The 20,331-nt window shown below is 43.0% G+C and overlaps 1 protein-coding gene across 1 annotated transcript; it reads right to left on the reverse strand.

Annotated features, from left to right (window-relative positions):
- Nucleotides 1-1,927: 1,927 nt before the first annotated feature.
- Nucleotides 1,928-5,610, reverse strand: LOC140739559 (heart- and neural crest derivatives-expressed protein 2-like). Its single transcript, XM_073067955.1, has 2 exons — nt 5,134-5,610; nt 1,928-3,294 (listed from the first exon to the last, which is right to left on the reverse strand). The coding sequence occupies exons 1-2, from the start codon at nt 5,608-5,610 to the stop codon at nt 3,196-3,198; spliced, it is 576 nt and encodes a 191-aa protein (XP_072924056.1). The 3' UTR covers nt 1,928-3,195.
- Between the last annotated feature and the right edge of the window lie 14,721 nt (nt 5,611-20,331).

The following is a 20,331-nucleotide window of genomic DNA, read 5'->3' on the forward strand; positions in this document are numbered from 1 at the left end:
AGCTGCACCGTGCAGCATTAATGAACCTTCCCACTGGGATATTCATCCCTCTCTAGGTCAGATGTAAACAGTCCTTTCTGTGAAGGTCTCACCCTTCACTGAAAGAGAGCCCAAGAATCTTATACCCTCCCTCCTACAACAACTCCTTAGCCATTATTAAACTGTATTCTGTAATCTTCCTAGTTCTAGCTTGACTAGCAGAGGTAGAAACCCTGAGATCACAACCCTGGAGGCCCCTCCCTTTAACTTACTACTGAAGTCCTCTTCTTTCCCCCCCCCCCCCACTGCACTAGGGAAATAAGCCCTTTTCAGAACAACTTTAGAAAAACTTTAGTTTTTAGATCTTTTTATTTTCAGGTCAAATAAAAAGACAGGCCCTTCAGAAATAAAATAATAAACAAGTACCAATGCAGAGTACAGTAGAAATTTGTAAGTATTTTTTGTAAATTAACTGCTACTTTTGAATTAGATTTAAAATAAAAAACATATTCACTAAAGGATATGTGGAAAATCTCCACAGATTGAAGTATGTGAAGAGCAAGAGGATAAGATATGAGGGAATAGGACTAATCAAGTGTGACAGTGGAAAAGTGTGCATGGAACTGGAGGAGATGGCAGAGGTACTTAATGAATACTTTGCTTCAGTATTCACTGCAGAAAAGGACCTTGGCGATTGTAGCGATGACTGACAGCCGATTGAAAATCTTGAACATATAGTCATTAAGAAAGAGGATATGCTGGAACTTTTTGAAAGAATCAAGTTGGATAAGTCTCTGGGACCAGACAAGATATACCCCAGTATATACTGTGGGAGCCAAGGGAGGAGAATGCTGAGTCTCTGGCAAAGATATTTGCATCATCAATGGGGACAGGAGAATTTCTGGAGGACTGGAGGGTTGCAGATGTTGTTCCCTTATTCAAGAAAGGGAGTAGAGATAACCCAGGAAATCATAGACCAGTGGCCACACATTTTAATTCCACGTCCCATTCCCATTCTGATATGTCTATCCATGGCCTCCTCTACTGTCAAAATGAATCCAAACTCAGGTTGGAGGAACAACACCTTATATACTGGCTAGGTAGCCTCCATCCTGATGGCATGAACATTGACTTCTCTAACTTCCATTAATGCCCCTTCTCCCCTTCTTACCCCATCCCTGACATATTTAGTTGTTTTTTTCTCTCTCTCTGCCCATCACCCTGCCTGTTCTCCATCTCCCTCTGGTGCTCCCCCCCCCCCACCTTCTTTCTCCCGAGGCCTCCCGTCCCATGCTCCTTTCACTTTCCAGCTCTGTATCACTTTCGCCAATCACCTTTCCAGCTCTTAGCTTCATCCCACCCCCCTCCAGTCTTCTCCTATCACTTCGCATTTCCCCCTCCCCCCACTACTTTCAAATCTCTTACTATCTTTCCTTTCAGTTAGTCCCGACGAAGGGTCTCGGCCTGGAACGTCGACAGTGCTTCTCCTTATAGATGCTGCCTGGCCTGCTGTGTTCCACCTGCATTTTGTGTGTGTTGTTTAAATGATATATTTACAGTATTTGAGAAATGAAGTATTTAACAGTGTGTCACTTTGCCACTCTTAAAACGAAACTTTCCATCTAGTTTATAAACACAAAAGATTCTTCAGACGGTACCTGTCTTGCTGAGTTTCTCCAGCATTTTGTGAGTGTTCTTCCCTCTAGTTTATGCTGCCCTTTTATTAATAAAAATATCAGCAGCAATGATAATTATACCAATTCTGAGTTGCCGGGCAGATTATCTCTGTCCATGGGCTTGTCTGCATAAATGGATCACTCTGTGCTGTGTACCCACACTCAAAATTAGGGAGATGCATTTGTAACAAGATCCCGGTTCCAGATCTTGAAGTGAAACCAGAAATTAATTTGGCGATTCGATCATAATATTAACATATTTATTACAATTTATTACATTTGTTTATTTTAATTTATTTTATATGATGCATAAATACTATAATAATTCAAAAGCTTGGCGATGTCAGGTTCTTGAAGTTAATGCATTCACGAGAGATCGACATTGATTGAATAAGCTAAAACTTTGAATGGTAGAACCGTGTCCCAGTCACTTACCGTTGCTTCTCGGTCGACATTTGACAAATATTTAGTAACTGGCCAAATCAATCCAACTTCTTGTATTAGGCGCATCGATTCAAGAACGTTTTTTACATTTGAGAATTAATGTACTGGAAAATTCAGTGTGACCATCATACTTCAGTGCCAATGGGGTGCTATGATGTCAGTGGGACAATATTACTACAATAGGTTCTACTATGAAAATTATATATAGACTCTGTAGAGACAGTGGGGATAAGATCATATCTGATTAGAGTTCAATGATAAACTGAAACAAAAACATTTCGCATTTTAAGTGACACTCCTCTCCAACCACCGGAATCCATGTTTTGCTTGTCTTCTAGACAGACCGTGAACTCCCCAACGATCAGGAGTTGTGGGCCAGGCCCGAAAGAAACCCCTGTCTATGTAGAATAATGAGAACGAGCGGAGCTCCGCAAACAGCTTATTTATTAACCAAAGTGTGACAGAGGCAGAATCATGCGCTCTTCACATCTTGGTCCATCAATTCTGCTGCACGGACCGATGGGCAATGGGAAGTGTGAGGTCGATGATAGCCTCGTACACCAAGCATTCTTTTCTGCACGCAACTCGATAGACCGGGATCCAAAATGAAAGAGCGACTCCTGCTGACAATGTAACTCTGCGGGCCCTGAGCAAAACTACAATCTTGAAAGAATGGAGCGCCAACTCAAAGCGTCCGGGACACTAACGTGTAGTCTGTTTACAAATGCAGAGGATTATAAATAGATAATTTATTCGTATAGGTTCCAATCGCACATCAATAAAGTTGGCAGCCCAGAAGAAAATGCAGTTCCCTGTTTCACTAAAAGTTTCGAAACCAAATGAAATCTCCGTATTTGTGCCGATGTTAAATCCCTCGCCTGGCAGAATTCCTGATCCCGACGAACATTTCTTGAAGGGTTATCCAACTCATTTGAGCTTCCTTCAATGAGTAATGTGCAACTTTCAGAGACTTTCGAAAATAGATTAAAAAGGATAATTTCTCTTTTCATATTCTTTGTAACATACTTCACATTGCACTTTGATTCGCTGCTCAGTTCGGGCAATGCCGGGCTCTGGTGCAACATTACTCGCTGCTTCACTGGCAGAGTTCGAGGGCCCAGACTTGTTGTGGCCACCCCGTTCTCCCCTTCAGTTTCTTGTTGCTGCTGCTTTTGGGTGCGCTCATTGTTTCGTTCTGGTTTAAAGAAAACAAAGTTTTTTTTTATCGGCGCGAGCGAAAACCGGGTATGTGCAATACTTATTTTCGTAGCAACGATGCACCCGATGGGAATGGTCATGCACTTTGGTAGGAGGAATAAAGGAGAAGACTATTTTCTAAAGGAATAAAAAAATTCAAAAATCTCTAATGCAAAGGGACTACTTGGGATCTGTTGTGCAGAATTCCCTAAAGGTTAGCTTGCAGGTTGAGTCGGTGGTACGGAAGGTAAATACAATGTTAACATTCATTTCGAGAGGGTTGGGATATAAAAGCAAGCATGTAATGCTGAGGTCGGACAGTACTTGGAATACTAAGAGCAGTTTAGGGTCCCTTATCTAAGAAAAAGTTGTGCTGGCATCGGAGAGAATCCAGAGGAAGTTTACGAGAATGATTCCGGGAACGAAAGGTTTAACATATGAGGACCGTTTAATGGTTCTCGGCCTGTGCTAAACGGGGAGCGGTGGGGGAATCTCATTCAAACCTATAGAGTACGGAAAGGTCTGGATAGAGTCGATGTGGGAGGATGTTTCCTACAGTGGGTAAGTCTAAACTCAGAGGGCACAGCCTCAGAATAGAGGGACGTCCATTTAGAACAGAAATGAGGAGCAATTTCTTTAGCCAGAGAGAGGTCAATCATTGTCCAGACGGCTGTGGAGGCCAAGTCGTTGGGTATATTTAAAGTGAAGGTTGATAGGTTGTTGATTAGCCAGGTTGTCAAATGTTATGAGGAGAGGGATGACCGGGATAATAAATCAGCCATGATGGAATTGTGGAGTAGACACTCTGGGTCCAATAGCCTAATTCTGTTCCTATGTCTTATGGTGTTATGGGAGAGGAATAAAATAATGCAGTTCTTGCAAAGTTAGAATGAAAGTCGGAAGCGGCTCATGGGTATTAAAGATTAATTTTCGATGTAGCCAACCTGAAATATCTTTCTGTGACCGTGGCTTTGCTGCTGAATGGCAAATATTTGAATGGCAATCAGAGAAATAAGAGAATAATAGAGCTCAATGAGAGATTCGGCGAAAGTTCGTTCAACATTTTGTGGAACAATCAACTAGCTTTCTCTAGCTACTAATTTTTACGCTATTAATTCGCATCGAACTCGGATTTTAAAATGAGTTAAAATGATAGTTTTATAGTAATTGGGATCAGTTCTTCATTAGTGATTAAAGTTTTCCTTCAACAACCTGCAAAACAGTGAGGTGACAGAGTTAAACAAACAACGCATTAGTTTCCGAAAATAATTCGGATTGGTGAGGCTCATTTTATCCAATTATGCAGAATGGGTTTCAGTTCACTTGTTTGCGGCTTATTGAAAACTGGGCAAAGGTGGATCTCGTCGTTTTTACTGGATGTGTAAAATTAAAGTTTTGTTGTGTAAAGGTCTAGAAACTGTATACGATTATTAATCCCAACTTCCTTCGATTCCCATTAATTATATGGAGCGCCGGAGACGCATTTAGTTTTTCCCCATTGCCCTTAGTTGTGGTCGGGATGCTGGTTCTGTGGTGGAACCTCTGTCGGTTCCGTCCCGTTGGGCCTTTTCCATCTTAATTTGCCGGACAGTTGATGATCCGCTGCGGAGCGTGGTTCAGACCACTGGGTGTCAAACAAACCCTGGAGTTTGTGTCCGCGAATTCATTCAACTGCCAAAGTTGATTATAACCTTACTCCAAACACGTGCATTCGATGCGAAATATTTCAGTTAATATCGCTAAACGTACTATTCGAAACTTTTGTTAATAGCATCAACATCCAAGCGCAACTAACCACATCAATAACAACAGCCGTTTCTGTGTTCCGAGTCCTTACCGTCTCTCGTTTGCGTTTACTTTCTCTACTGTCCATTTTCTTCAGATCCGCTTTGAAAGCCTCCGTCTCCCCGACCTGACTGTCTTTTGCCAAAGTATCCATGAGATAAGCAATGTAACTCGTCGCCAACCGAAGCGTTTTAATCTTGGATAGTTTAGTGTCGGCCGGGACGTTGGGAATGCAGTCCCGCAGCTCGGCGAAGGCGCTGTTGATGCTCTCTGTACGGCGCCGCTCCTTTTTTGGGACGGCTGCTCCTCTGCGGAGTCCTGGTGCTTGTCGGGCGGGATCGGGGAACACTCCGTTAACACTGCGATCGGGGCTGCAGGAAGGCTGGCTGGAGTAATCGGGGGACAAAACTCCCTGATTTAGGAACCAGCTCTGCAAAAACGGATGGTCTTGTTGGCAACGGCTACTTGGGGCGAATGGAAAGCCCTCATGCACGGCGGGGTGATGGTGTAAACTGCCAACGACGTTCATGGTTCCCATTCAAATCACGGCGAGCAATAACAGCGACTAGCCCCCCCCCCCCCCCACCGCGTCTACCCGCTTCTAACGGGCTGCATCTCCACTTATTTCCAATATTCACTGAATTCTCTCACCTTTCCACTCAGTGTCGGACTTGGGATTTCTTAAACAGTCTGCCCGAGAATCGGTAAACCAAGTAACATCCTGTCTGTTCGATAACAGCTTTACATCATGAAGTGACGGGATCAAGGGGAGGAGACCGAATCATTGACTTTAACCTATTGGGTAAATATCGAAACGTATTGGTGAGGATGCACCGAACGAGCGCCAGGGGCTGAATCCAGGAAGATTAGACAGGGACAGACAAAGACAAGTATTTTATTCGTCATCGATAAAAAGAACATAGAACTTAGAAGAGTGCAGAACAGGGACAGGCCTTTCAGTCCGTGATCTTATGCGGAACTAATTGAATCAAAAACCCAACCAACCCAGTGACTTCTGCCTACATTATGTCTACATCTTTCCATTTCCTATGCATTCATAAAGAGCCTATTGGACGCCTCTATTTTATTTGCCTCTGCCATAAACCTAGGCAGTACATTCAAGACTCTCACCAATCTCTGAACAAAAACTTGCCCTGCACATCATTTTGGGCTAATGCCTCAAATGCATTTCCCCTGGCATTAGATATTTCAACCCTGGGAAAAAATAAAGTGTCTGTCTACTCCATCGATACCTCTCATAATCTTATACAAAATGGGGAGCAAAATCGAAAACATTGCGAGCCAGTGCACTTGCTCTTTGCTATTCCACTGCCGAATACGCCTGCCCTGCATGGGAAAGATCTACTCGTGCTACGAAGATGGATGCTGCTCTGAATGCAAGCTGCCGACTTATCACAGGTTGTTTAAAACCAACAAACACCAACAGCCTATATATCCTGGCGGGTTATCGCTCCCCCTGATATAAGAAGAACGGTAGCCAGCAAGAAAGAACGACTCTGTCAAACATCCGATGAGAGGCACCCTCTACGTGGTCACACACCCACACCCAGCCGCCTAAAGTCAAGGAAGAGCTTCATGAACAGTGTTGTTCCATTACAATCAACTCCATCTGAAGCCCGCATTGCCTTGAGGAAAAACTGGCTCGCCAGTCTCAAACAACCCCCAAACAGCCTCTACGGGATGAAAGCGTTCCCCCAGGAGCTAACTGCAACTGGGCAACCTGGAATTGCCTTAACAGACTTAGGGTTGGTGTAGGTCGTTCAAAGGTGGCACTAAGCAAATGGGGATATACAACCAGCCCGACAACTTGTGAATGTGGAACTGAGCCACAAACTATGCAACATCTCCTGCAATGCCCATCGCTAGAGGAACCCTGTACTGTTGCAGATCTTACACAAAATGCGTCCAGTTCTGGCTGGGCCATGTATAGACTGTCCATGAACACGATAAGAAAAAGAAGATGATAATCTTATAAACCTCTATCGGATCTCCCTTCAGCCTTCCAGCCTTCTCCGAAGTTTGTCCAATCTCTCCTTACACCATATACCCTCTAACCCAGACAGCATCCTGGTAAACTTCTTCTGCACCCTCTCCAAAGCCTCCATGTCCTTCTTATAATGGTCCCAGAGCTCAATGCAATGTCCCAGATGCAGCCTCCCTAGAGTTTTATAAACTTGTTGGTGCATATTAAAATTAAGAAAGAGCTAGTGTTAGAGCTTATGAAAAACATTAGGATAGGTAAGTCCTTGGGGCTGGACATAATATACCCTAAGTTACAACAGGAAGCAAGGAAAGAGATTGTGGGGGTGTTGATGATGATTCACTGCCTCACAGCCTACAGGAGTAGTATAAGAGAATTAGAGGATGGCAAATATTGTTCCATTGCTCCAGAAGGCTAATAGAGATAATTCTGGGAATTATAGATCAACGAATCTTATATCACTGGTGGGAAAATCGAGACCGTAAGATATAGGAACAGAATGAGGCCATTTGGTAATGCTAACACTAACCTTCTCCACATATATATTGACATAGAATGTAAAAAGAATCACTCCAATACAGACCTCAGTGGAACACCACTAGCCACCAGCAGCCAACCAGAAAAGGTTCCCTTTATTCCCAGTTTTTGCCTCCTGCCAAACAGCCACTGCTTTATCCATGCTAGAATCTTCCCTGTAATACCATGGAATGGTAGCTTGTTAAATAGCCTCATGTGTGGCACCTTGTAAAAGTCTTTCTGAAAATCCAAGTACATAATATCAAACGATTCTTTGTCTATTCTTCAAAGAATTCCAACAAATTTGTCAGGCAACATTTTCCCTTGAGGAAATCATAAGACCATAAGACATAGGAATATAATTAGGCCATTCAGCCCATCGAATCTGCTCTGGCATTCCATCATGGTTGATCCTGGATCCCACTCAACCCCATGTACCTGCCTTCTTGCAATATCCTTTGATGTCCTGACTGATCAGAAATGGATCAACTTCCACCTTAAATATACCCATGGACTTGGCCTCAACCAGTTTGTGGCAGAGCATTTCACAGATTCACTACTCTATAGCTAAATAAATTCCTCCTTACCTCCGTATTAAAAGGTCGCACCTGAATTTTGAGGCTGTTCCGCTCCATAGGAAACATCCTCTCCACATCCACCCTATTTAGTCCTTTCAACATTCAGTAGGTTTCAATGAGATTCCCCACATTCTTCTAAATTCCAATGAGTACAGGCCCAAAGCTACCAAATGCTCCTCATACCCCTTCATTCCTGGAATCATCCTTGAAAATCTCCTCTAGACTCTCTCCAATGACAACACATCCTTTCTAAGAGATAGGGCCCAAAACTAGTGCAACCTGACTAGTATCATATAAATACTCAGCATTATCTCATTGCTTTTATATTCTATTTGCCTTGAAATAAATGCCAACATTGCATCTGCCTTCTTTACCACAGACTCAACCTGTAAGTTAACCCTCTGGGAGTCTTGCATGAGGTGTCCTAAGTCCTTCTGCAACACTGTTGCTTGAACCTTCTTCCCATTTAGATAATAGCCCGCACTACTGTTCCTTTTACCAAAATGAATTATCAAGTTGCAGATGGAGTTTATTCCAGATGAGTGTGAGGTGGTTCATTTTGGTAAGACTCTTAGCAGTGTAGAGGATCAGAGAGATCTTGAGGTCCGTGTCCATAGGACACTGAAAGCTGTTGTGCAGGTTGACAGTGTTGTTAAGAAGGCGTATGATGTGTTGGCCTTCATCAACTGTGGGATTGAGTTCAAGAGCTGGGGGGTAATGTTACAGCTATATAAAACATTGGTCAGGCCCCACTTGGAGTACTGTGTTTGGTTCCGGTCACCTCACTATAGGTAGGATGTGGATACTATAGAAAGAGTGCACAGGAGATTTACAAGCATGTTGCCCGGATTGGAGAACAACTTCTGAGAACAAGCTGAGTGAATTTGGCTTTTTCTCCTTGGAGCAATGGAGGATGAAAGGTGACCTGATAGAGGTGTATATGATGATGAGAGGCATTGGTCGTGTGGATAGCCATAGGCTTTTTTCCCAGGGCTCAAATGGCTAACATGAGGGATCATAGTTTTAAGGTGCTTGGAAGTAGGTACAAAGGGGATGTCAGAATGCCCTGCCAGTGAAGGTGGTAGAGACGCATACAATAGGGTCTTTTAAGAGACTCTTAGATACATGGAGCTTAGAAAAATAGAGGGCTATGCTGTAGGGAAATTCTAGGCAGTTTCTAGAGTAGGTTACATGGTTGGCACAACATTGTGGGCCGAAGGGCCTGCAATGTGCTGTAGATTTCTGTTATATTTCCTAACACTGTATTCCATCTGCCACTTTTTTGCCCATTCTTCCAATTCATTTAAGTCCTGTTGCAATCGCATGGCTTCCTTGACATAGCCTACCCCTCCACCTATCTTTGTATCATCCACAAACTTTGCCTCCAAGCCAACAATTCTATTATCCAAATCACTGACAAACAATGTGAAAAGTAGCAGTCCCAATATTGACCCGAGGAATACCACTAGTCACAGGTAGCCACCAGAAAAGGCCCCTTTTATTCCCACTCGCTGCCTCCTGCCTGTCAGCCATTCCTCTGTCCATGCCAGTATCTTTCCTGTACCACTACAGGATTTATCTTGTTAAGCAGCCTTATGTGTGGCACCTTATCAAACATCTTCTGAAAATACAAGTAATTGACATCCACTGCCTCTCCTTTGTCCAGCCTGCTTGTTACTTCCACAAAGCACTCTAACAGATTTGTCAGGCAAGATTTCCCTTCACAGAAACCATGTTGACTTTGACTTATTTTATCATTAGTCTCCAAGTACCCCAAAACCTCATCCTTAATAATAGGCTCCAACACTTTCCCAGCTACTGAGGTTAGGCTAACTGGCCTATAATGGTGGAATGATGGAATGATGGTCTGTAATGATGAAATGGTGAAGCAGACTCTATGGGTGGAATGGCCAAATTCTGCTCTTATGTCTTATGGTCTTATAATTTTGTTTCTTTTGCCTTCTTCACTTCTTAAATAGAGGAGTCACATTTGCAATCTTCCAGTCCTCTGGGACCTTGCCAAATTCAAGTGATTCTTGAAAGATTATGACCAATGCATCTGTTATCTCTTCAGCAACCTCTCTCAGGATTCTGGAATGTAGTCCAAATGGTCCAGATGACTTATCTACCTTAGGACCTTTCAGTTTGCCTAGTACTTTTTTCCTTTGTAATAGCAATGATACTCACACCTGCTCCCTGACACTCACAGACATCTGGCACACTGCTAGTGTCTTCCACAGTGAAGATAGATGCAAAGTATCCATTAAGTTCATCTGCCATTTCTTTGTCCCCTATTACTACCTCTCCAGTATCATTTTCCAGTGGTTCAATATCAACTCCATGCTGAGTACAGCCTATTTTATCCTGTGCCTCCAAGTACCCTGAGACCTCATCCTTAATAATTGACTCCACCATCTTCCCAACCACAGAGGTCAGACTAACAGGCCTACAGTTTCCTTTCTTTTGCTGCCCCTCTCCCCTCTTGAAGAATGTTATTTACATTTTCCAGCCTTTTGGAACCATTCTAGAATATAGTGATTCTTGAAAGATCATTACTATTCCCACCATAATCTCTTCAGCCTTCTCATTCAGAACCCTGGGGTGTGCACCACCTGCTCCAGGTGGCTTATCTACCTTCAGACCTTTAAGTTATCAAAGTACCTTCTCTCTAGTAATGGTAACTTCACATACTTCATGCCCCATCACCTGGAACTTTCACCATACTGCTAATGTCTTCCACAATGAAAAATATTGCAAAATATCATTCAATTTATCCACCATTTTCATGTCCTCCATTATCACCTCTCCAGCATCATTTTCCAGTGGTCCGATATCCACTCTTGCCTCTCTTTTACACTTTATGTATCTGTAGAAACTTCTTGTATCCTCTTTAATATTATTGGCTAGCTTTCTTTCATATTCCTTCTTAATGACTTTTTGGTTACCTTCCGTTGGTTTTTAAAAGCTTCCCAATCCTCTAACTTTGCACTCATTTTTACTCTATTATATGCCCTCTCTTTGGCTTTTATGTTGCTTTGACCTCTCTTGTTAGCCATAGTTGTGTCATCTTTCTTTTAGAGGACTTCTTCCTCCTTGGGATATATATATATATATATATATATATATATATATATATATCCTGTGCCTTCTGAATTGCTTCTCGAGATATTAGCTATTGCTGCTCTGCCGTCATCCCTGCCAGTGTTCTTTCCTAATCAATTCTGGCCAACTCTTCTCTCATGCCTCTGTAATTCCCTTTACTCCACTGTAATACTGATACATCTGACTTTAGCTTTTCCTCTTACTGGGAAAGTTTGTTAGGAAGAGAATGTACAAACATTTGGAGATGCAAAGACTTATTAGAGACAATCAGGAGAGGCAGGCTGTGCCTCACACAGCTAATAGAATTTTGCAAGGAGGTGACAAAACAAATCAACCAAGGTAGAGCTCTGAATGTGGTGTAAATGGATCTTAGTAAGACATTTTAAAAAGTTCCCCATGATAGGCTCATTCAGAATGTCAGGAGGCATTGGATCCATGGAAACTTAGCAGCAAGGCTTTGGAATTGGCCAGGGTAGCAATAGATGAAATGCATGCTGCCTTGTGCAACGGGGTGAAGAGACATCTCTACCAAAGGAGTTTTAAGGAGTCCCTTCCCTCTGCTAGTCTCCAGATCACCCTTGGGCAAGGTGTAGCAAGTAATTAGCCCCCTGATCAGGGTCACATGAAGCCATGGGAGCAGGTGGTGGATGGCCACATGTGCAGGTGCTGCATATCGCAAATCCTGTTTATGTGACCACTGATACCAGGCAGACAATCTCTGTAGAGAAGAAGACAATGGAAAGCCACTTACGTAAAAATTTGCCAAGAACTATCATGGTCACAATGATCACCTATGTCATATGACATGGCACAGAATGATGAAGATGTATCCTACCTGGAGGTCAGTGACCAGTGGTGTTCCACAAGGATCTATTCTGGCACCCCTGCTCTTTGTGATTTTTATAAATGTCTTGCATGTGGAAGTGGAAGGGTGAATTAGTAAATCTCGAGATGACATTAATGTTGGTGAAGTGATGGATAGTGTAGAAGGCTGTTGTAGATAACAATGGGACATTAATAAATTACAGAGCTGGGCTGAGAGTGGCAAATGGAATTTAATCCAGAAAAGTTGAAGTGATTCACCTTGCAAAGTCAAACTAGAAGGTAGAGTATAGAGTTAAATCCAAACGTCATTTCTAAGGAGTTTGCGCATCCTTCCCGTGAAACATAGAAACATAGAAAACCTACAGCACAATACAGGCCCTTCGGCCCACAAAGTTGTGCCAAACATGTACTTACCTTAGAAATTACTAGGCTTACCTATAGCCCTCTGTATTTCTAAGCTCCATGTACCTATCCAAAAGTCTCTTAAAAGACTCTATCATTTCCGCCTCCACCATGTTGCCAACAGCCCATTCCATGCACTCTCCACTCTCTGAATAAAAACGTACCCCTGACATCTCCTCTGTACTTACTCCCCAGCACCATAAACCTGTGTCCTCTTGTGGCAACCATTACAGCCCTGGGGAAAAGCCTCTGACTATCCACATGATCAATGCCTCTCATCATCTTATACACCTCTATCAGGTCACCTCTCATCCTCCGTTGCTCCAAGGAGAAAAGGCCGAATTCACTCAACCTATTCTCATAAGGCATGCTCCCCAATCCAGGCAACATACTTGTAAATCTCCTCTGCACCCTTTCTATGGCTTCCACATCCTTACTGTAGTGAGATGACCAGAACTGAGCACAGTACTCCAAGTGGGGTCTGACCAGGGTCTTATATAGCTGCAACACTACCTCTCGGCTCCTAAATTCAATTCCACGGTTAATGAAAGCCAATACACCGTATGCCTTCTTAACCACAGAGTCAACCTGCGCAGCTGCTTTGAGCGTCCTATAGACTCAGACCGCAAGATCCCTCTGATCTTCCATAGCGCCAAGTGTCTTACCATTAATACTATATTCTGCTATCATATTTGAATTGAATTGAATTGAGTTTCAGTTTATTGTCATTTAGAAACCACAAAGGCAATGCAGTTAAAAAATGAGACAATGTTCCTCCAGAATGATATCACAAAAGCACATGACAAAACAGACTACACCAGAAAATCCACATAACGTTTGGCAATCCCCAATCCAGAGTCTGGAGAGGCTGCTGCATATTAATATCGTGCTACTGTCTTAGTGCGTTCCCCAGAAAGGAGCTCCAAACTCATCAGACAAAACAAGACTACCCAGACACACCAAGTCAGGAGACCAACTCTACCACCCAACAAACCAAAAACTAAAGCTACAAGACCTACATAAAACCACATAGTTACATATAGTTATCATTAACATATAGTTACAACAGTGCAAACAATACCATAATTGATAAAAAAAACAGACCATGGGCACAGTAAAAAATAGTCCAAAGATGTTAAAAGACTATAAGTTTGAAAGAAACCACCACACAGTTTCCCCAAGTCCTCAGGGCCCCGATAGACTCGTCATCCCATGCAGGCGGCAGAAGGGAATACCCCCGCTATGGACTTCCAAGGCACCGCCGGATGCAGCACACAATGAAAGCTCCGTCGGACCCAGCCTTGCAGACGCAGCTCACAGTGAAAGCGCCCCAACCGCAGCGGACTCCAAGTCCGTCGAACCTCTGAGCCTCCGACCACCCTCTCCGGCACAGCCTCTCCGAGCACCATCCTCTGCCAAGCGCATTAAGACGTCCCCGCCAACATGACCCCGAGGACTGGGAGCCTGTTTTTCTCAGCAGAGCCCCGGACCTCACAACGGCAGCAGCAATGAAGAAGGCTTTCCTGGAGATTTCCAGATGTTCCTCCATGCTCCCATGTCCGTTTTCCATCAGATTAGGATTGTACACGGCACCCTGCATAACAAATAACAGATATCAACTCCGGAGAGGCCGCTGCAAGCTGCGTCGTGCCACCATCTTGGAAGTGGCCTACCAAAATGAACCACTTCACACTTATCTGGGTTGAACTCCATCTGTCACTTCTCAGCCCAGTTTTGCATCCTATCAATGTCCCGCTGTTGCCTCTGACAGCCCTCTAACTATCCACAACACCTCCAACCTTGTCATCATCAACCTTGTGTCATCATCAAACTTACTAACCCATCCCTTCACTTCCTTATCCAGGTCATTTATAAAAATCACAAAGAGTAAGAGTCCCAGAACAGATCCCTGAGGCACACCACTGGTCACTGACCTCCATACAGAATATGACCCGTCTACAACCACTCTTTGCCTTCTGTGGGCAAGCCAGTTCTGGATCCACAAAGCAATGTCCCCTTGGATCCCATGACTACTTACTTTCTCAATAAGCCTGGCATGGGGTAACTTATCAAACGCCACGCTGAAATCCATATACATTACATCTACTGTTCTTCCTTCATCAATGTGTTTAGTCATATCCTCAAAAAATTCAATCAAGCATGACCTGTCCTTGACAAAGCTATGCTGACTACTCCTAATCATATTATACCACTCCAAATGTTCATAAATCTTGCCCCTCAGGATCTTCTCCATCAACTTACCAACCACTGAAATAAGACTCACTGGTCTATAATTTCCTGGGCTATCTCTACTACCTTTCTTGAATAAAGGAACAACATCTGCAACCCCCCAATCCTCCAGAACCTCTCCCATCCCCATTGATGATTCAAAGATCATCGCCAGAGGCTCAGCAATCTCCTCCCTCACCTCCCACAGTAGCCTGGGGTACATCTCATCCGGTCCAGTCAACTTAGCCAACTTGATGCTTTCCAAAAGCTCCAGCACATTCTCTTTCTTAATATCTACTTGCTCAAGCTTTTCAGTCTGCTGCAAATCAGCACTACAATCACCAAGATCCTTTCCATAGTGAATACTGAAGTAAAATATTCATTAAGTACCTCTGCTATTTCCTCCGGTTCCATACACACTTTCCAACTGTCACACTTGATAGGTCCTATTCTCTCATGTCTTATCCTCTTGCTCTTCATGTACTTGTAGAATGCCTTGGGGTTTTCCTTAATCCTGCCCACCAAGGTCTTCTCATGACCCCTACTGGATCTCCTAATTTCCTTTTTAAGCTCCTTCCTGTTAGCCTTATAATCTTCTAGACCTCTAACATTACCTAGCTCTCTGAACCTTTTGTAAGCTTTTCTTCTTGACTAGATTTATTACAGCCTTTGTACACCACTGTTCCTGTACCCTACCATAACTTCCCTGTCTCATTGGAATGTACCTATGTAGAACTCCACACAAATATCCCCTGAACATTTTCTTCCGTACTTTTCCCTGAGAACATCTGTTCCCAATTTAAGCTTCCAATTTCCTGCCTGATAGCCTCATAATTCTCCTCATTCAAATTAAATGCTTTTCTAACTTGTCTGTTCCTATCTCTCTCCAATGCTATTGTAAAGGAGATAGAATTATGATCACTATCTCCAAAATGCTCTCCCACTGAGAGTTTTGACACCCTGACCAGGTTCATTTCCCAATACCAAAGGGGTCCCAGAACAGATTCCTGAGGCACATCACTGGTCACCGACTCCATGCAGAACATGATCCATCTACAACCACTCTTTACCATCTGTGAGCTTATTGGCTTATTCTGGATCCACACAGCAAGTTCTCCTTGGATCCCATGCCTCCTTACTTTCTCAATAAACTGTGCATGGGGTTTGTGGGCCGAAGGGCCTGTATTGTGCTGTAGGTTTCTATGTTTCTGTTTCCAAATGCCTTGCTGAAATCCATATACACTACATCTACTGCTCTACCTTCATCAATGTGTTTAGTCACATCCTCAAAAAATTCAATTAGGCTCGTAAGGCATGACTTGCCTTTGACAAAGCTATGCTGACTATTCCTAATATTATTCAAGCTTTCAAGAAGTCCATTAAAGCTATGGACAAGGAAGGCATTTCTTTACAGCACAAGGTGAACATCTTCCTTTTTGTGCATTGGAACTCTGAATCAGCAAGGAGTATTGAGATTGGACGGAAGTCTTAATGTGTGATTACCAAGAGGACAAGTGGACACCTGATAAGATAACAAAAAAAGTGGACCACTGATGTACATAGTGGATATTGGAGATATCATATGGACCAGATACTGGATTCACAACTGAGTAACACACCTGAGTTGATTGCATCCAATAAGATTGCATCCATTTGACATACCTCTCAGTGATGATCACGTCAGCAACAGTGACAACGTGACACCTGCAATAGAGAAAGTTGTCACCAACCAAACCTGATGCCACTCCACAGGTCCAGAGGCACTATCCTGAAAGAAACAGAGCTGGATCTTTAGTATAGTGAAGTTAAATATGGACTGTTATTTAAAAAGAGATAAATCAAGAAAATACTGTTGTTGTAAGAGCATGCTTATTTGGATATAGTCTGTTAAGGGGAAGTTGAATGTTTTATTACATATACAATTCTATTTTACATTATTCTAAAGGGAGGAAGAAATGTAATGTGTGGATCTATTTCTTTTAGTGCAATGACTCCCCTTCGCACTGATTATTGACAGGTAATTTATGCATGCATCTTAATTTGTTCTCTCTGCAAAGTGAATACACAAGTTAACATCACCTCCAAGTACATGCCTTTATTTATTTTATATTGTTACGAGCCCCGTCACTGGGTATCTTACCAGCAAAGATAGGAGTATCCGTTGGAGTCTGGTGATACTATTTTTAACAGTATTTATTAGTAAAAATACACAAAAATAATATCAATGCAAATATACAGATAATATACATCATCAATACTAAACCTAAAAGTGCAGGTATAATAATAATCAATGAGAAATAAGCTCTATCATTGTCTAGGGGATAATGAATTGTCCGATGGAAATATAAAGTTCAGTTCAGTTCATGCAGGTTGCGGTAGTTGTTGCTCGCTGTGTTGCAATTGTTGGAGAGAGAGAGAGAGAGAGAGAGAGAGAGAGAGAGAGAGAGAGAGAGAGAAAGCAGTAACAGCTATTGGCTTGCTGACTTTCCTTTTACGATCTTGATCCGTCGATGTGTTGTTGTTGTGGCCATTCATGTATGACCCCTCCGTCCTTTAGCTAGACCATTCTTCCGTGGTGGACTCATCACCCAGGCAAGGATGGACATACACACAAGCCCCCACTGGTCTCGTAGCGTCTCTCCTGGTACGTCTGAGGGGTGTTTCCCCAGACCATACTTTTATCCCCACTCACGGGGTCTCGGCTGTCAATCAGGTTGGGATGATGCAACCCATCAACCAGACCACTCTGGTTGTCCCCTGAGGGGTTTCAATGGATAGAACAGTACTCAATACACAATTCCTTCTCCAAGAGACAATAGCAGTAATCAGTGGTTCCGTTCCGCTTTTGTTAGGAGGAGACATTCCACTTTTGTGTATCTCTGCATTGTCTCTCTCTCTCATTTCCTTGGTATCAGACCCGAAATTGCAGCGATTTTGCGATTCTCAAAAAGGGGGGGGGGCGACTTTGCACCCTTCTGCCCATCAGAGTTGCTCCTCATTCGTAACAATATATAGTTGTATAGACACAGCAGAGCCTATAGAATATTTCCAATAGAGTGATTGGTCCCTTCCTCTTTCTGACTTCTACCCACACTGACACAATAGATAACTTCATGACTTCCTCTACTTCTGAAGCTCGAGCACAAGTGTAACCTATTGCTTTTCTACCTGTCATAACTTCCACAGAAGAGATCCCAATGATCTAAAATCAGAAAGCTTGCCACCTGCACCAATTCTTCAGCAAAACATTCATCTACCAAATTATCCTATTCAGATTCTCCTTACACATTTCACCTTTCACCTTAAATTTATGACCTCTAGTCTCACCAAACTGAGGGGGAGAAGCCTGCCAGCATTTACCTTATCTACACCCCTCATAATTTTGCATATCTCCATAAACTCTTACCTTATTCTCTTGCACTCCAGGGACTAAAGTCCCAATGTATACAACCTTTCCCTATAACTCAGGTCTTCAAGTCCCAGCAACAGCCTTCCAAAGTTGCAATTGATAAACCAGCCAGCAAAATCAAAGACGTCACCCAACCCATAAATTTGAATCAGAATCAGGTTTGTTATCATTGGTATATGTGGTAAAATTGGCTGTTTTGTGGCAGCTGTACATTGCAATACATAATAAAAACTATAAATTCCAATAGGAGGTAGAGAAAAAATAAATAGTGCAAAAGAGAGAAAAAAACACTGAGGTAGTGTTCATGGGTTTATCATTCATTCAGAAACCTGATGACAGAAAATCATGTGGTCCAATATCAGGAACAGAATGGATGCCACACCACACTGCCTCTGGGATCTTCCCTCCTGGGTAGCTGGAACAGCGTACCCACGGCATGCAGCCTAGTCCATGCTACAACTGAGGCCATGCAACTCCCCTGCCTCCAGTCTCACTAAAGCCGGAGTTGCAGTATTCTACATTACCAATGTCCAACAGGACCTTGCAATCACAAGAAAAACATCCGAGACAATCACTTGCTGTTAAATAGCACATCGCCTTTGTGCATTGACTCCTCCCTACCATCAGGCAGAAGATGCAAACACCTGAAGGCATATATGCTCAAGGACAGTTTCTGTTAAATTATCAGAAAACTTGTTGTACTATTCCCTAGTGCAATAAAATGGACCTGGACCTCACAATCTACCTTATTGTCTACCTGTACTGCACTTTCCCTGTTACAGTCTATTCTGTGTTCTTTTATTGTTTTCCCTTGTGCTACCTCAAAGCTCTGTTGCTATGAACTGATCAGTATCAATAGTTTGGGAAAGAAGTTTATCATTGTACCTCAGTAATAAACCAATTTACTAATTATGTTTTGCCCCAAAAGGCCTGTTCCTGTACTATAAAGGTGGGGTCAAATCAGCATGTAGGACGGAGATTGAAAATATGGCTGAGTTGTACCACAACAACAACCTTTTGCTCAACATCAGCAAAACCAAAGGGCTGATTATTGATTTCAGGAGGAAACCAGAGGTCAAACAGCCAGTCCTCATTTGGGGATCAGAGGTGGAAAGGGTCAGCAAATTTCAATTCCTCAGTATTATCATAAGACCATAAGGCATAGAAGCAGAATTAGGCCATTTGGCCCATTGAGTCTGCTCCACCATTCAGTCATGGCTGATCCTATTTTGGTCCTCTTCAATCCCACTCACCAGCCTTCTACTCGTAACCTTTGATGCCATGGCCAATCAAGAACCTATCAATCTCTGCCTTAAATACACCCAATGACCTGCCCTCCACAGCTGCCTGTAGTAACAAATTCACAACCCTCTGTCTAAAGAATATTTCTCCACATCTTTGTTTTAAATGGATGCTCCTCTATTCTGAAGCTGTGCCCTCTTGTTCTGGACTCACCCACCCTGGGAAACATCCTTTTCACACCTACTCTGTCTAAGCTTTTCAACATTCGAAAGGATTCAATGAGATCCCCCCCCCCCCCATCCTTCTAAATTCCAGCAAGTACAGACCCAGAGCCATCAATTGTCTCTTGTATGACAAGCCTTTCATTCCTGGAATCATAAAACCTTAAGACATAGGAGTAGAATTAGGCCATTTGGTCCATCGAGTCTGCTCTGCCATTTAATCATGGCTGATCCTTTTTTTCTTCTCCTTAACCCCATTTTCCAGCCATCTCCCTGTAACCTTTGATGCCATGTCCAGTCAAGAACCTATCAATCTCTGCCTTAAATACACCCAACAACCTGGCTTCCACAGCTGTATGTGGCAACAAATTCCACAAATTCACCGCCCTCTGGCTAAAGAAATTTCTCCGCATCTCTGTTTTGAATGGACGCCCTTCTATCCTGAAGCTGTGCCCTCTTGCCCTAGACTCTCCCACCATGGGAAACATTTTTCCACATCAACTCTGTCTAGTCCTTTCAATATTTGAACGATTTCAATGAGATTCCCCCATCCTTCTCAATTCCAACAAGTATAGACCCAGAGCTGTCAAACGTTCCTCGTATGATAACCCTTTCATTCCTGGAATCATCCTTGTGAACCTCTTATGAACCCTCTCCAATGCCAGCACATCTCTTCTAAGATGAGGAGCCCAAAACTGTACACAATACTCAAGGTGAGGTCTCA

Source organism: Hemitrygon akajei, chromosome 15 (assembly GCF_048418815.1).
Source record: "Hemitrygon akajei chromosome 15, sHemAka1.3, whole genome shotgun sequence".
NCBI lineage: Eukaryota > Metazoa > Chordata > Chondrichthyes > Myliobatiformes > Dasyatidae > Hemitrygon > Hemitrygon akajei.

Coding starts and splice junctions, on each gene's coding strand:
- LOC140739559 (XM_073067955.1), bottom strand. CDS start 5,610: ATGAACGTCGTTGGCAGTTTACACCATCACCCCGCCGTGCATGAGGGC. Junction 3,295..5,133: donor GTAAACGCAAACGAGAGACG/GTAAGGACTCGG, acceptor TCTTTAAACCAG/AACGAAACAATGAGCGCACC.